Here is a 13,179-nt window from a genome sequence, read left to right as displayed (position 1 = left end):
CAAATAGCTAGAAAATGTCCCTTCCCTTACCAGACAAGAAATTACAGAATGTATAAATGCAGTTCATTCTCAGGGATACCCACACTTTTTATTTTGACATGATTTTAGATTTTCAGGTAAGTTGCAAAAATAGTATAGAGTTCTTATATAAACTTCACCCAACCCTGTCCAGTTTTACTTTCTTACATAATCATGATTCTGGTACTATTTTTGACCCTACCATACTGCCCCTGTGGTCAGTAGTGATGCTGAATATATGTTGGGTTTGCCCTTCAGGTCCCCACTCCATCTTCTACACCCTCTTACATGACACGGGAGGCAGAACAAGATATATTTCATTATCAGTAGGCTCCCTTTTTCCTTTTGGCTTCTGATTGGGATCAACCAATGAAAGCAGCAGGAAACTGGATGGCAGAGTATTTATTTCCAGACCCACCTCCCCATGACTTTCTCTTCAAGAAAGATCCCATTATCAAAGGCCACACAAAAGCCCCTGCCCCTTCAGGCCTAGGAGTGGCAACATCTCTCTGCTGTCATTAGTCCTGGGATGCTTTGGCATCCCTAGATTTTTCTGAACCCTGCCAACACCTTTTAAACAATCCCTTTATTAAATTCTCCCCAATACTCCCAACTGACTGTGTAATCTGATTTTCTCTAGGGACAGGGACTGACAACCTAACCAAAGTGATATTACCTTAAAATTGACTTTCTCCCACCCCAGAACACAAAATAGTGATTATTTACATAAACGTTTCTACCAAGACGAGTTCCAAACCACGCCACTCACAAGTACAAGTTCATGAATCAAGGCCTGAAATCATCTCATACCTTCACCTTACTCAAGAGTCAAGCAAACAATTATAGCACAGCTAACATGCTGCCATCTATGAAGACAGATCAACTCCAGTGATCAACAAGAGCGCCTGAGGAGGAACCTGGTCCTTCAGCCCCAGTGGGGGCAGGAGTTTGTGCTGAGCACCCCTCCCCTCACCCCCATCATTTGGTACCCATTCTGGCCATTAGAGTGCTTTGGACAGAAACCGTCATTTCAGCTCGAGGAAAATGCTCTCTGTAGTCTGGGATTTGAGATCAATATGTATAGTTTTAAATTTCGAATTGTAATAGAATGCATACAGGTTTTTGATATAGATAATAGATTGTTTAAAGATGAGCGGTGTGAGACACACCCGGCAATTTCAGCCCCACAACTGGATTCAGTATTTAGTTAGCAGGTTCAGGGTAGGATGAGACAAGCTTCAATTCTATTCCCAATTTCCTTAGTCAGACTCTTCATTTATCCAACTACCTCCCAATAGATGAAGATGAAAATGAGTCAGGATACCTATAGGTAGCAGCCACCCTGACAAAGAGCAAGGGACCCAGGAGATGTGAAGACTTAAGAGGCCAGAGTCAAAGGAAGAAGAGTAGAACTCTGGCACCATGCCAAAAGCAAAGAAAGAATTATGAAAGGAAACCAAGTTGTAACCTGTAGATTCCCGTGACTGATCCCCTGGGTAGCAGCCAGCTGGAATGTTAAGTTCTCACCTATAAAATCCTAAATGGAAAGTTTTACTTTTCCTCCACCCTCCTTCCCAAAAGTTGGATTTAGTTTTCTTAACATCTCCTTCAGGGTTATATAATATTCTACACTTGCTCTAACTATATTTTACATACATCAAGCTAAAATCTGAAAGTATTTTAGCATTTCTACTGTGGACCAGAGAAACAAAGCTTTCTTTGAAAAAGAACAAAAAAAATTATGCCCAACAGAAAATTAAAGAAAACATTTAAAAATGCCAACATCAGAAAAAAAATTAATTTTTTCCTTTTAGAGCATTTCTCTACTGTTGTACAACAACTGATAACTATAGAGGAAGTGAGCAACAGTTTGGTTCTGCTTGCTGTGGCACATGAATTTCAGCCATCCACAGGCACTTATTTCTTTTTAAAAGTCAGGGTCCATTGCCATGATTCAAAAAAGCAATACACAGTATATTTACTTCTGAAATTTATTTCAGGTGACAGGACACCCACAGACTAACAAAATAAACATAGAATTAAATAGTATTCCCAAAGTCCAATTCTACCTTGTAGGAAAGGCAGGTGATGATTTAGCTACCAAGATTAGTCCATGTTAGTTTGTCTATGCAGTCTCCATCCCTTTCTTCCATGCTGCTTTCCCACCCCACGCCACCCCCCACACACACACAAATTTGAGAGCCATTTATAACAGCAGGACTAAAACTATTTCTCACTTGAAGATTTTAAGACAAAACACCTGAGATGGATACACCCAACACAGAAAGTGTAAAAAGAGATTAAGAAATATACTTAGGGATTTTAATGATATTCTTCTATAACTGGGGGAGGGGAAAGGATTAAAAGGGGGCAGGTGGATCAACATGCAGGAGAAAAACAGAGAAGGGTTTAATTTACCTTGAAAATAACCAGTATTCTATTTGTCAAGGCCACTGAGAATTTGTGCCAAGCAATTTCATTCATTTCACAGTGCCTGGCACATTGATGACTGTGTGGTAAATATTAAATAAATACTTGTTGGTTGATGAAAAATATACATGGCAATGCTGTGTACACACAGGAAACAGAAACTTGAAGCGGTCAGACAAATTAGAAAGCAATGCAAGGTTTGGTTCTGCATGTCAATAGCATTTTCAAGGTACACAACTGAGGAAACAAATGAGATTTAAAAATGTGCTGTATCCATAGTTTAAACATGTTGTTCCTCTATGACTGCCAAAACTTTATTTGCAAAAGAAAAGCTAAGATTAAGGTAAGATATTTTCCATTATATATACACAATATAATTTTAAAGACCAGTCATTTTATTGTGTAATATGTCTTCTTGAATTAAAAAGGTTGACTGCTCAGGATACTTACATTCATAATAGCAATATACCACTTGAAACCTTTAACACATAAGCACCTATTTGCTAAAGCTAGTCTTGAACTTTTAGTAATGTCATATGCTTCTAAATTAACCGTTTTAAATACTATACAAAGCTCATAACACAGACTGCTAGCTTATAAATGAATTAGGTAACTACTAAATACTCATTAGGTAAACTACTGAAAATAAAGAAAACATACACATTCCTATAGCTCCATGAATGCCCAAATTAAAGATGATATAATGAGAATTTGGGATTAAGCAATTGTAATTTGGCTGTAAAACCTCAATGGCTTACACATTTCAAGCTGAACTAGAACCTCTAAGCACCTTTTCCTTTGGAAAAATCACACATTTTAAAATAGTGTCTAATGGAAGGTCCATTAAAATCACAATGGATCATAGCTGTCAACTTTAAATAGTGTCTTTCTCCTTAAGAGCTGAAGTTTACACACTGGTGCAACAGTACAAATGCAGATGCTACAAAGGGAGCTACAAAAAAAAGCCACAAATTTTATTCACAACACTTGCATATAAAGTTTTCTTTCTGCAGACTCGTGTGGAGTTGAAAATAAAGGATGCTGATATGCATATTATGCAACATATCAAAAAGAGAGAGAGAGAGAGAGAGAAAGAGAGAGAAAACACTTTAGTTGAGTGAAAATTCATTTATCTACTGAAAATCTGGGAGAATTTACATCCACTGTACTCCAAATTTACCCCTAAGTGACAGAAAAATACTATATGAAATGGAAAAATATTAAATATGAGTTAATCAATAGCTGATTACCTTTAAAACTTTGGGCTTCTTTTCCCTCTGGGGCCTCTTGTTTTCCTTTATAACCTAAAAAAAATCAAATTGCAAAATGAGCCTCCGTATAAGAGAAAAAAAATTAGCTCCCACCTCCCCCCTCCAAAATTTTTGGCTATTCTCTATAAAACTACTTATACCATCTAAAATCATCAACATGTTTGCTAGACAGAACCTAAAGAGCTTATGTAAAATGTATACTTCAAAAGTCACTGAAAAATAGCCTTGCATAAAGATGAAGTAGGGAAATACCCTTTTTTCCCCTTAAAGTCTGTCTTAATTAGCCTCTGCATTCTTCACAGCGAAGCCCACGAGGTAGCCATCTTGCTTGCTTCTGCAGAGGAAGCCTCTACAGTTGAACAGTTCTGCAAACTGCTTTTTGGTATTATTATCATGGTGTTTAAAGGCAGCCCTGGCCTGCCAGCACTGTAGACGTGCTGGGCATGCCTTTTGCAAAAACAGCCCCACAAAGAGTGCAGCCAATGGCAATGCAGAGCTTAGCAACTCCAAAGTGATCTTCTCTGCCTAGCCTTCCTAGACAAAGGATCTCCTGTGCGGCTCCGCTCTCACCACAGGACACAGGCAGCCACAAGCTGCGACATGGAGTTCGCTGCAGAGGATCTGGTCGCGCCGAAATCACAGGAGGCTTCAGCAAAAACAATGCACACAAATCCCCCAGGTCTCCACCATCGGATCGATGGCGGATTCTCCCTGATTAGTAACCTCTTGGCGGCTCCGAGGGCAGGTCTGCGCGGGGGGAGGGGTGCGCGGTCCTGCCTTTAACGTACAGGAGATATAACTGAGCTGAGGGGGGCATTTGGGCTTGCTGAAACTCTGGAAGGTATTGTGCATTTTTACTTTATAAGGCAAGGCTAAATATTGGCGATATTTAAGGCAGGGAGGTTATGTGAGGACAGTGTAGGCTCAGCTGTTGGGCTGCGTGTCTCATTCCTCGGGAACCACACCTCTCTGCAGCAGGCGCTTTGCCCAGAAACACAGCAATTTGATTTCTGTCAATAAATGTCCAATGATAAAGGCGGATTAAAAAATAATAATAAAGCCACTTAAAAGGGAAAGGACAGGATATGAGGACAAGGAGAGGTGGAGGAGTTTTCAAAATACACTTGCCACTCTCAGTGGCTGGAGATTTCAAAAAGATTTCTCTCTCTTGCTCTGGACATTTCTGATGACCTTCATTTCCCAAAGAAATCCATCCCTTCCAGAAGGAGGATTCATAACTTTGGGACAGAAGAAGCACCTCTGGCTCCTCTGCCTCCCAAGATCAACTGTCACTGAGCATCTCTCCGCAGAGCTGCCAAGCAAGTCCCCACGTGGAGCCTGTCTGTGCACGGGCTGACGGACAGACACAGCCACTTACTTCCCAGGGATTGGGAGCTGAGCCAGAGGTGGAACAAGCAACCAGCCACACTCAACACACCTGAACTGCCCCCATGCCCAGCGGGTGGTAAGCACTGGGAGAGCTGGGCACCACAGTTAGAACTTGCCAGACCCTGGGAATGACAGAGCCAGAGGAGTTTAGCCCCTCCCTTCAGCCTCCTGGACATGTAACAGGGGCAGTAGACGAAGAACCAGGACAGCTGTTTGGGCTGGCAGGTCTCAAGGTCACTGCCAAAATGCAGTGCAGAGGCCAGTCACAGTCCCATCACAGCCACCTTGACAGCTGCATAGATCTTGGGAAGACAGCCTCAGCTCCATCCTCACAGGGCCAAAGTTTCAGCAGCACATTTGGGGGATTGGCAGGAGGGCCTCACTGGCTGCTCAGCCAAAGATTGGTTTTCCACTTGCAGTTGGATTCAGAACAGATTCCCACAACCAGAAATCGGGAACAGAGAGAGGGCCGGAAAGCCTGTATTTCATCACCCTTGATTCCTAGACTTTCAGTCTGCCACAAAAGCACGCTTTTCTTGTTGGAATGGGAAGTCCAACATGCATTGTTTCCCCACTTTAAACTACCTCTCCCTCACCCACTCACTTTCAAAATTTTTAACAAATGTAAGCAGCAAGCAAAACCAGTGGATTTTGACCTAACCACATCCACCACAGCAACTTTAAGCACACTGAGCCCACGCTAAAAAGCTCTCTGTGGGGAATGAAGCAACCGTGAAATGAATGGGTAGAAAAACAGGACCAAATACAAGATTTGAAAATGAGTGCAAAACCTTTTAACCCTACATTTCTTTCTCTTTGGAGATTTTTGTGTGTGTGGTAAAATATACATAACATAAAATTTTCCATTTTAACCATTTTAAAGTGTACAATTTAGTAGCATTAAGTATATCCACAATGTTGTGCAAGTATCATCACTTTCCATTTCCAGAACTTTTTCATCATTCCAAACAGAAACTCTGTACCCATTAAACAGTAACTCCCCACTCCCGTGCTAACTTCTGTTCTACTTTCTGAGTCTATAAATTTTCCTGCTCTAGGTACTTCATATAAGTAGTATCACACAATATTTGTTCTTTTACGTCTGGCTTATTTCACTTAGCATAATGTTTTCAAGGTTCATCCATGTTGTAAGATGTATTAAGAATTTCATTCCTTTTTAAGGCTAAATAACAACATTTTGTTACCCATTCTTCTGTTGATACACTTTTGGGTCATTTCTCCCTTTTGACTATTGTGAATAATACTGCTATGAACATGGGTATACAGGTATCTATTTGAGTCCCTGCATTCAATTCATTTGAGTATATACCTGGGAGTAGAATTGCTGGATCATATGACAATTCTGTTTAATTTTTTGAGGAACCACCAAACCATTTTCTGCAGCCAAACTATTTTTTACCATTTTACATTCCCATCAGCAATGCATACAAGGGTAGCCCTACATTTCTTAAAGTGTCTTCCATTTCAATTACAGATTATGCCTCTCCCCTTGAAAAGCCAAATAACATTTTTAAAAAGCATCAACATTTTCCCAGGTTGATTGCTCACTATTTAGTAAAATGGCCATGATATATTAAGATATAATTATAGGGGACTTCCCTGGCCGTTAAGCGGTTAAGACTCCGTGCTTCCAGTGCAGAGGACGCGGGTTCAATCCCTGGTTGGGGAACTATGATCCCATGTGCCGTGTGGCGAAAAAATAAAAAAGATATAATTATATATTTTAAATCATTTTATTACCTGTGTGATCCATATGTTTGCCTCAATAAAATAAAATCAGGATCAGAGTGTTAGGTCTACTGAATATCCACACTGGTGAGAGGTCCATTTTTTAAAGCCCCATGGACAGGGGTTTTCACTGTATGGGATACTCATGAAACCACACAACATCGCACTTGGCAACCTAAGCAAACATCGAAGGTCTATATTTAATGTTCTGTAAAATGAGTTAATAATAAAGCCAAAGCTCATCCCAGCTAAATGAGGGTGAATGGAAGTGACCAGAACTAACATTAACTCCAAATATGCAACTGATACTACACCATGAAGATCTATACATCTTTGAACACAGAGTAGATTGGTAACATCAATTAGTTGTGACCATCTGTTCTAAATCCTATACCTAGCGATTTGTCCATCTCAGCTCAAGGCTTAGGTGACATGAACTTTGATGGAGAAAATAATCAGAAATTACTAGCAGAGAAAGTGGAGGTCGAGAGCTATTCCCATTATCTTATTATTTAGGGCAAAATGCATACAACTCGATCCAGCTGAATGAATGACAAATTGAGAAACTAAGACACATTGTGTTGTAGTCCAACTTATTCAGAACTTATTTTTGTCACTTAAATCTATTTGTTTTTCCCACAAGGAACCACTATTAAGTTGCATGAGTTACTTAATTTTGTAATAACTCAAGTGTATTAGGTTTTTTCAAATATTACAAAATGAGATCTATCTCTTTTCTCTAAAAGTCACATGATTACAGAGCTAAAAAAAGAACATCAGAGAAAATTTAGGTCATAGATAAACTGAGGCCCAAAGAGGTAAAATTACTTAACTCAGGTTACACAGCAAGTGAAAACCTGAACTTGAGCCTGAATCTAACCATTTACACTGCTCTCTCTATAATTCCTCTTCATTACTCAACAATAGAATTTGCAAATATCCCAAAATAACCTTAAATGAACCATTTTAACACACAAAAAAAGGGACTTCTTGGCAGTCCAGTGGTTAAGACTCCACGCTTCTACTGCAGGGGGCACGGGTTCAGTCCCTGGTCGGGAACTAAGATCCCACATGCCGTGTGATGCGGCCAAAAACAAAACAAAAACAAAAAACACTTCAAAACCACACCCTTAGTTATAAAAATATTGAATCACTATGTTGTACACCTGAAACTAATATAATACTGTAAATCAACAATACTTCCCCAAAAAACCCCCTCACATGCATCGTTTTTAGGCTAGAACAGCAGCTCAAGAAGGTTAGTATTTTTTTCCTAATATTTGTTTATTTATTTATTTGGCTGCACCGGGTCCTACTTGCGGCACGTGGGTGTTGCAACATGCAGGATCTTTAGTTGCGGCATGTGGGATCTAGTTCCCTGACCAGGGATGGAACCCGGGCCTAGAGAGAGGAGTCTTAGCCACTGGACCACCAGGGAAGTCCAAAGAAGATTAGTATTTTTTTAATTAATTAATTAATTAATATATATTTTTGGCTGTGTTGGGTCTTCGTTGCTGCGCGTGGGCTTTCTCTAGTTGCAGCGAGCGGGGGCTGCTCTTTGTTGCGGTGTGCAGGCTTCTCATTGCGGTGGCTTCTCTTGTTGCAGAGCACAGGCTCTAAGCGCACAGGCTTCAGTAGTTGTGGCTCGCGGGCTCTAGAGCGCCGGCTCAGTAGTTGTGGCACATTGGTTTAGTTGTTCCATGACATGTGGAATCTCGCTGGACCAGGGCTTGAACCCGTGCCCCCTTAATTGGCAGACGGATTCCCAACCACTGCGCCACCAGGGAAACCCTAGTGTATTTTTTAAAAGATAATATTGTGTGCCCTCAGAGATAAATTTATGAATAATTTCAAAATCCTACTTCTCTTTCTAAACATAAGCAATTCTGTACCCACAAGAAACTAGACATACAAATACTGCCTAGGAGGAGTCTTCTTCTAAATTAATCTCGAGTTATTTACTATTCCTCAAAATTGACACCTGTGCAGCACAAAATCCTTCCAATATTAGCCACACTCACGTCTCCCATGAAATCCTCCTATATGTCTCTTATTTACTGTTGGAGACATAGCTTTTGCTGTGCTACTTGGTTAAGATATTCCAAATACCACCTTTTGTAAACTTTCAATCAATAAGAATAACAAAAAAAAAGGCGGCTCATACTTTAACAATTTTTTTTTTTTTTTTTTTTTTTGCGGTACGCGGGCCTCTCACTGTTGTGGCCTCTCCCGTTGCAGAGCACAGGCTCCGGACGCGCAGGCTCAGCGGCCGTGGCTCACGGGCCCAGCCGCTCCACGGCATGTGGGATCTTCCCTGACCGGGGCACGAACCCGTGTCCCCTGCATTGGCAGGCGGACTCTCAACCACTGCACCACCAGGGTAGCCCCCCATACTTGAACAATTCTAATGGAGATCTTAAAGTGAGTTTGATTTTATGTAGTGTGAGACACAGGAACCTGAAAGGCTAACACTGGAGATCTCAGTTTTTAATCGTGAGTGATTGAGTCGATCCCCTGGCACAGCCTTTCCCTGGCTTCCCTCCCCCACTTCCTTCCCTGCCGCTTATCTGCAGTAATGCTTTTTCCCTCTAAGGGGCCTGGTCTACCAAGTATCCAACTCCATTCTCTCTAGCAGTCCTGCTTACTGCTGGTAAAAATAACTGCTCTTCAATAGCAAGAACTAAGGAACAAGTAAGCAAGCAGTGATCTTCAGCAGCTGCCAAGTGAGAACAGTTGACAATGAGGTGAACCACAGATAATGCCAGAGACTAAATGGGGCTAAAATATCACCTCTCCCCAATTTCTTCTCAACAATTCGTAGTACTAACTTGAAACCGACAAGTCTACTCCCTCTATTACAGTCTAGATCCATAATTTGAACAGCGAAATCCAATAACAGCATCTATGGCTTTTTGTCAAAAACAAATCACAAAGGATGCTGCAATTTAGAAAATTTTCCCCTTTTGTGAATGATATATTGAATGCTTCTTATTATTCTTAAGTCTGTCCTGTGTATTTTATAATTAATGTTATTCTTTTTTTTTTTTAAGGAAGTTCTGTACCTCCGGGCTCCTTCTCTATGTTATTCATGCAAGAGAGCTGACTCTAGAGAGCATTGTACCCTCAGGGGTTTTTTTTTGTTTTATTTATTTTTTATTTATTTTTTATTTTTGGCTGCGTTGGGTCTTCGTTGCTGCACGCGGGCTTTCTCTCCTTGCGGCGAGTGGGGGCTACTCTTCGTTGTGGTGCGCAGGCGTCTCATTGTGGTGGCTTCTTTTGCTGCAGAGCATGCGCTCTAGGCGCATGGGCTTCAGTAGTTGTGGTGCGTGGGCTCAGTAGTTGTGGCTCCCAGGCTCTAGAGCGCAGGCTTAGTCACTGTGGTGCACGGGCTTAGTTGCTCCGCGGCATGTGGGATCTTCCCGGACCAGGGCTCGAACCCGTGTCCCCTGCAATGGCAGGCAGACTCTTAACCACTGCGCCACCAGGGAAGTCCAATACCCTCAGTTTTTGATCTAATAGCAAAATCCTAAAACTGTCTTGTTTCACTGAGAAGCTCAAAGCATTTACACACATACAACTTCTTTCTGAGAAAGTTAGACCTAGGTGTCTCCTAAGTTTAGCAAAATCAAGCCAATTTGTTAATTCATGTTTTTACAATGAAATTCCCCCATTTAATAACCAAAAACCGTTAAAACAATAGTGTTGTTTTAAAACAACTGTTGGGCACTTTCAATATGCAGACATGGTGCTGGGCTCCCCGCTCCCCACCCCGGACCGTACCATCTCAGGAGAGACACAAACAGATAATTATTATGAAGTAGTATAGAAAAGGGATGAGCCCAGAAATCTATGCAAGACCAGAGAAGGCTTCCCAGAGGAAGTGACATTTATTTCCACTGTAAGTAGGAGTTGGTTAAACATAGAGGGACAGAAGAAAAGTATGTGCCCCAGATGGAGGTAACAACATATACAAGGACACTGGGAGCACTGTGGCTACTGACAGTCACACTATGGGGAGAAATGCATATAAACAGATATGCTACAACATGGGCATTAATGCTGGTCATTGAGAATGCATATGAAGAGATGTAATCGGCCTTAATTCTCTACCATTCTGGTTTTAAATGTTTCTCTTCCATCCTTCAACTTTCCATAATTGGTCCTTTCAAAAGACAACAATGATACCCCTGTTAAGTTGTTCGTCACAAACAGCTACCTTTTCAAGAGAACTAAGGAGAGGTGACTGGTTTATGCTAGGTCTGAAACCTTTGTATTTTAGCTAGAAAAAACCCTCATGTAACTAAGTCTCCTAATCAGAGTAAACCAATATTTTGAGACTAAGTGTATGTAGGTTTTTGTTGAGATGAGATCAGTTACTCAGGAAGGGTTAACCTCTTTAGTTTTTGAACTAATTTACTCGAGTCCCACACAATCTATGGAGAAGCAAGATTTGCCTGCCAAGAAATGTTACTCTTTCAGCTGGGTAACTCTGGTTGTACTGGAGAGATGCTTCTGATGTTTGGAGAAAGGGATGCCCTTCCTTTGTTCATTCCAGAAATAGAACAGAGAACACCAGCTATATTCGAGGCACTGCTTAACACCTGTGGAATCTCTGACAGTGAATAACTTTTCCATTGAGCTTAACTCAGGTAGAGAGAAAAAACAAAAAACTTGACATGGAGCCCACAATATTTATAATTATAGAATGCCTAAAATTAATTTTTTCTAAAGTCTGTTTGACTTTCTTGATATCCAAATACTTATTCAGTGGGCACATTAGCTCTTGTTTAAACTAAAATAAATAAACAGTCCTTGATATTCTTACTAGAGACTTTTTTTTTTTTTTTTTTTGGCCGCAGAGCATGTGGGATCTTAGTTCCCCAACCGGGGGTCGACCAGGGATGGAACCCGTGCCCCCTGCAGCAGAAGCACAGATTCTTAACCACTGGACTGCCAGGGAAGTCCTAGAGACATTTCTTCTAACTTGAGATTACCATTTCGTTGCCTGAGGGGATCCTTTGGAGTTTTTGCAATGTAAAGCCCTTTAGGAATAACTTGTGGGATCAAGAGGAGATATATTTGTCGTAGCAAGAAAACAAGTTATTCTCCCCACAGTCCACCTTAGAAATCAACAAGTATGGAGCTCAAGGTTATACCCGTGTTAACTGTGCAGATTTAAATGAAAAACTTGCCTATCTTTATCAGGAATGTTTTAGCCTAAACGATCATAATGGCGTTTCCATAGATACTCTTAATGACTAGTTAAGAAAATGCAATTTTCCCCCAAATCTGTTTGATTTACCTGACTTCCAAACACTTATTCAAAGTGTACATTAGCTCTTGCTGTTTAAAATAAATGGGGGCTTCCTGGGGGCTTCCCTGGTGGCGCAGTGGTTGAGAGTCCACCTGCCGATGCAGGGAACACGGGTTCGTGCCCCGGTCCGGGAAGACCCCACATGCCGCGGAGCGGCTAGGCCCGTGAGCCATGGCCGCTGAGCCTGCGCGTCCGGAGCCTGTGCTCAGCAACGGGAGAAGCCACAACAGTGGGAGGCCCGCGTACCGCAAAATAAATAAATGGTTCTTAATGTTTTTACTAGATATTTATAAACTATGAATTGATATTTTCCTTGCTCATAAAAACAGTTCTTTCATGCACATCATTTGAGAATAAGTCAAACTGCATTCACTGATGCTGTCATTGTTTCCAACTTTATGAATATGTACCAAATTTTTATAAGGCTACTTTTGCTAATCATCATAATAAATGAAGCATTAGTGGGTTTGGGGAGGGGGTGGTGGGGAAGAAGGACCACTATACCTAACAATTGTCTTAATCATAACTATGTATGTGATAAAATAAAATTAATTTAGATTTTTTGAAAAGAAAGTATTATTTCCTCATGGCTTGTCCACCTTAAGATGTTATATCATACAATATCAAAATATGATCTTATACAAGATCAGTATGTCCTTGGTGGGATCCAAATCGCAATGATGCTTATTAACTATGGGACCCGGAGTAAGTTAACCTCCCATAGACTCAGTGAGGGACAAAGCTGACTTTAGGGTTAAATGCTGTAATGGCTATGAAAAAAGCTTCTGGTATGGCAGCTGACTTGCAGGTGGTTCCACTACAGCAACGGAGAATGATGGCTATCACATGAACATGTACAAATAAACAAGGTATTAAGCAATTAAAACTCATTTAATATAAAAATGGAGATATTCAAGCAAACTATTTGGGGACATTGGAACCTGTCCCAGATAAGTCTAGTATTAACAAGATTTCTGCTAGAGTTAGGGCACGCTAATTTCACCATAC

At 40.9% G+C, this 13,179-nt stretch overlaps 1 protein-coding gene across 4 annotated transcripts in view; it reads right to left on the bottom strand.

Annotated features, from left to right (window-relative positions):
- Positions 1-13,179, bottom strand: part of TET1 (tet methylcytosine dioxygenase 1) — a 132,155-nt gene that overhangs the window by 99,253 nt on the left and 19,723 nt on the right. For 3 of the 4 annotated variants that reach the window (XM_024132182.2, XM_007121056.2, XM_055081283.1), the window contains exon 2: positions 3,699-3,752. The exons of the other annotated variant lie outside the window; for it this stretch is intronic. In XM_024132182.2, the coding sequence (XP_023987950.1) occupies positions 3,699-3,752 (54 nt within the window). The remainder of the gene's footprint in view (positions 1-3,698; positions 3,753-13,179) is intronic. 4 annotated transcript variants of the gene reach the window in all.

Source organism: Physeter macrocephalus, chromosome 20 (genome assembly GCF_002837175.3).
Source record: "Physeter macrocephalus isolate SW-GA chromosome 20, ASM283717v5, whole genome shotgun sequence".
Taxonomy (NCBI): domain Eukaryota; kingdom Metazoa; phylum Chordata; class Mammalia; order Artiodactyla; family Physeteridae; genus Physeter; species Physeter macrocephalus.
This window is presented reverse-complemented; position numbering and strand designations above follow the sequence as displayed.